General features: G+C 56.9%; 1 protein-coding gene across 1 annotated transcript in view; it reads left to right on the plus strand.

The window, feature by feature from the left end:
* NIT1 (nitrilase 1) overlaps positions 1-4,702 on the plus strand; it is a 14,698-nt gene continuing 9,996 nt past the window's right edge. Inside the window, exon 1 of the mRNA XM_015564580.1 lies at positions 1-7. Within this exon, the coding sequence (XP_015420066.1) occupies positions 6-7 (2 nt within the window). The 5' untranslated portion in view covers positions 1-5. The remainder of the gene's footprint in view (positions 8-4,702) is intronic.

Genomic DNA, 4,702 nt, shown 5'->3' on the forward strand with positions numbered 1-4,702 from the left:
CCCCCATGTCACTCGCGGCCGCGCACCCCCACCTGTTGGGAAGCAGGGCCGAGGCTGAGGCAGATGCCGAGAGTCTTTGTCCTGTGCCTCTGGGTGAGCTGGCACTTTCAGAAGGTTCTGGAACTAGGAGAAACAGGTCCTGGACAAGAGGAGGAGCTGCGTGGAACCGAGTCTTCCACGTGGTGACAGCAACAGCCCCCACCCCCGTGAGGAGAAGGTAAGAGCAAAGGGGGGTCGGGTCCTGTGAATCTGCTGACAGTGGATTCTGAGTGGCCCCAAGCTGTGCCCCCCTGCGCCCCGTCTCCATCCAGCCACACATCTGCCAGGCTCCTCCCAGGAAGGCCATCTGCTGGGCACAGGGGCGCAGCCTGCCACCTCTCCGTCTCCAGGCAGCAACAGGCCTCTAGCTTCTCGGCTGGGAGCCGCGGGACGGCTCCTTCCTGGCCGTCAGGCTTGCTCGGGCCACCACCCGCCTGGCCCCCCACGATGAAGCGTCACCCCAGCCCCAGCGCAGCTGCCGGCAGCAAATGAGACCCTGAGCAAGAGAGCCAGGACCAGGGCTGTGAGAGCCTGGCGGGCGGGAGCCGGGCAAGCGGGGAGGCCGGACCACAGAGGACACAGGGGAGGTGGCTTTTGGAGGAACTGAGGTTCCCGTCATTTGAGGGCAGATTTTCTTTTGAATTTACTGTCAGCCTCCCCTCATCTTTGTGAACCCCAATTCCCTCTCTCTCCCCACCAGCACCCACAGTCCCAGCCCTGAGCTCCCCCTCAGGCTCAGCAGGCAGGGCCGCGGCCTGGCCAGAGGCTCGCTCCCTGGCAGCCCTGGAAAGCTGGGGCCAGGTCTTCTGGTTCCTGGACACCCCAAGGCCCCGCGGCAGCGGGACTGGCTCTCGGCCTCGGAGACTTGGACCCTGACCTGCACTGGCTTTCAGTCCCAGAGGCCAGGCTGGGAACCTTTGAGCTGCAGTGCAGCTGCGTGTCGGGCCTGTGGGAGCAGCAGGGGAGGAACCAGAAGACACCTCCCAGATGTGCATCACGCCTTCTCACGGGAGCCCCTGGGAACCTCCCTCCAGGCTCGCCCTAAAGACTGCTGGGCCCTCCGGCTCCTCCGCAGCTCTAGAGGGGCAGGAGGTCTGAGATTAAGAGATTTCCACGTGGCAATCAGCACGGCCAGAGAGACTGGCCGGAGGCTAAGGAAAGGGCAGAGGGACAAAGGGGCGGCCCTCTCCCCTTGCCTGCTGCCCCTGCTAGGCCCAGGCCTCCACGCTCTCTTCTGTAGGGGAATCCCACTCCCTGGAAAGGTCCAAACATGGAAGCTCAGGTCTTCATCAGTGATCAAGACCCTACACCCGCCGGGCCGGCGGGGCTCAGTGGCTGAATGTCGACCTATGAACCAGGAGGTCACGGTTAGATTCCCAATCAGGGCACATGCCCGGGTTATAGGCTTGATCCTCAGGGGGGGGGGGGGGGGGGGGGGGGGCCAATGAACCCATGTCTGTCCTCAGGGCCACACACTGGTTCAGTTCAGAGCGCAGCCAAGGGAAGAAGTGCGACCGCTCCTGGGAAGTTCCAAAGCTCTTGGCAGGGAAGTCGGAGGGTTGGTTCTGTTTAGCATCACAGAGAGAGAACAGGGCAGACCCAGAGAGAGAAACATGGAGGTGGAAATGGGAAAAGACAGATCTCAGGCACAGTGAGGCAGGGGGGCCTAGAGACAGAGAGACTCGGAGAGATGCGCACACCCAGCATCCGAAAGCCGTTGTTCAAAGAGACACAGCAGCCAAGACAAGACAAAAACCAAGACAGAAAGACGTCAGGGGGGTTTCCGGGTGTCTACCTGCCCCCTGCTGGGGTCACTCAAGTACTTCCCTCTTCTGCCCTCAAGTTTTTATGTTTTTAAAAATACATTTTTAAATTGATTTCAAAGAAGAAGAGAAAGTTAGAAAAGTCAATGATGAGATAATCATTGATCCGCTGCCTCCTGCATGCCCCACTCTGGGGATGGAGCCTACAACTCAGGCATGTGCTCTGACCAGGAATTGCACCTTGACCTCCTGGTTCATGGGTCAATGCTCAACCACTGAGCCACGCCAGTCAGGTTCTGCCCTCAATTTTGACCACTCAACAGTGACCCAGTGATACTTTTCTTGAGAAGATCACCAAGTCCCTCAAAAATTCAAGTTCTCTCCCACCCTCATCCCATCTCACCACCATTTTCTAATGCACCCGATTCCTCTCCCGCAAGTCTGCTCCTTCCAGCACCCCTCCGAGGAGTTCAACATCTGGCCCTTGCTGTCATTTCTCTGTCCTGTTTGTCCACGTCCTTATTCTGGCTGAGCTGAGAGTGGAGGCTGAAGGCATGGGGCCAGGTGTCGGCTGGCCAGAATGAGCTGTGGGGGGACGTAGAAGGGTCCAGAACAGCCGAGGAAGACCCACAGAAAGGGCAGGAAAGGTGGCGGAGCCTGGGAGACAAAGGCAGAAAGGATTTTGGAATCTCCAGAGTGTGACTGAGACCTGCGGGCCCCATTGTCGGCTGTGTGAACTGAACGGTGCTGAGAACCAGGGATGGGTCCGTCACAAAATGGGGTTAAGGCAAGAAGAAGCCAGACTGAGCGTTTGTGAAGGTTTGAGACCAGGAGGCATAGATTTGGGCGTGGACAGACCCAGACTACATCTGAGAAGTGGGCTGCAGGGAGCCTTGCTGCCAAAAAAGGTCAGTTTACAGGGTCACGCCGGGGTTAGATTTTTAGGGTGACCTGCCCACCCCCACGCCTGGGTATCATTAGCAGGGAAAGCAGGACCAGAGCAGGAGGGGCCTCGCTGCCCCTCTCCCAGCCCACAGCCTTTCTCAGTGCTCTTCGGTTTGTCTCACTGACAGGACCTTAGAGAAGCTGCCCTGGGGTGCAAAGGACGTGACACACACATCCAGGCTGGCCTGTTTCTTTTCTTTTCTTTTTCTTTTTTTTCAGACAGGAAGGGAGAGATAGAAACATCAATGATGAGAATCATTGATCGGCTGCCTCCTGCACACCCCCCAATGGGAAATGAGCCTGCAATCCAGGCAGGTGCCCCGACCGGGAATCCAACCGTGACCTCCTGGTTCATAGGTCGATGCTCAACCACTGGGCCATGCAGGTTGGGCCAGATTGGCTTGTTTCCCTTCTCTCTTTTTTCTTGGTCTTCTTTTTTTTTTTCCTGGATTTTCCCCCTGCCTCCTCTACTAGTAAAATATGAGCTCGGTTTCAGACTAACCAGGGAAGGAGCTGCAATGGCTGGATGACACCTCAAAGGAGGTGCAAAACCCAGGAGTGAGTGAGGTTTGGGCTCCTGGTCCATGTGAGAGGCCAGCTGTGCAGACTGAGTCAGAGGGACCTGGGAGAGGAGTGCAAGACCCCTTGGGTGGGGGAGTCCCTGTTCTGTCCAGGAGAGGCAGGAAGTGAGTCTGGCAGAAAGAACAGCCAAAGATTTAAGCCAAAGCAAGAGCCCCAAACGGGCATTATAAGCCCATAAAATTTAAGCAAAATGACCCCTCCTCCAAGCAGCTCCTCCCCTAAATCCTAGGACTGGGACCGAGCTGAAGCCAGCTGTTGGGAGCTCACCCAATTACAAACCTCAGGGAAAGACTGGCTTTCAGACTTTAGCCAGGCCATTAGAAGTTAGAAATTTATTAAAAACTTTAACATAAACTGAGAAAACAGGATCCTCCGTATCAGAATCAGGGAAAGCAATAGTTGGGTGGGCAGAGACTTTCAAAGCGCTTACTGTGTCTCAGTTTTAAGGTATGCGTGGGGAAGGGGTCCCTGGAACCCTCAGGTTCTCCAGCTGCGCCTTCCTGATCATACCTGCCCCCCCCCCCCCACTGCCCCTGATGGAGAGCAGGAGGGGCAAAGCCCTGCGGTGCTGCCAGACCCCAGGGCAGCCCTGGCCACGGCCTATGGATGGAAGTCCCGCTGCCGTGCAGAACCCGGACACGGCCTGCTGCTCCCACCCATCTGTGTCCGAGTACAAATCTGCCTGCATTTCCTGCTGTGGCTGAAACTAGTCGCTTGGACCTGGATCTGTCCGCTCTCCCCTGGGTCCTGGGGGCGGGTGAGAAGCCGCTGGGGATCTGCCTGAATAAAAAGGAGACACCACGGAGGGCAGGAGTGTTCCCTCGAACCGCCCCACTTCGCCCCCATCCGGCTCCCAAGTCCGGGCAGCTCTGCCTGGATCGCAGCAGGAGGAGCCCCTGCCCTTACCCAGGCCGATGCCCGCCCCCGCGTCCTTCCGTGGCAGTGACCTGGTCTCCAAGCCCGCGGGGACCGCAGTCCTCAGACGTAAGCTCTATCAGCAGGCTGCTTCATCCCCTGCCTGGGGGGGCCTGACTGGGAACCTGAGGCTGCATCCCCTGCCCAGTGGGGCTTGACAGGGGTGGGGCCAGCCAGGTCTGGGTCTCATGCGATTTCGAGGTGTATGCAGGTGGGCATGGACTTGACTCTGGGTTCCGTGGCATGCCCCAGACTATGACAGGAGGGAGATTTTCATATTATAAAATTCATAATTTTCTTTCATCTCTAACACTTGTATTATAGAGAAAGGGCACATAGCAATATTAAAATATTTCCTCTAATTAATTTCCTTTTAATGTGCACAAATTTCGTGCACCAGGCCACTAGTGGTTAAATAATAGCAGAATGGAAACAATAGTTCACATGGAAAATACCTT

This window comes from Myotis davidii, unplaced genomic scaffold, assembly GCF_000327345.1.
Source record: "Myotis davidii unplaced genomic scaffold, ASM32734v1 scaffold1121, whole genome shotgun sequence".
Lineage (NCBI taxonomy): Eukaryota > Metazoa > Chordata > Mammalia > Chiroptera > Vespertilionidae > Myotis > Myotis davidii.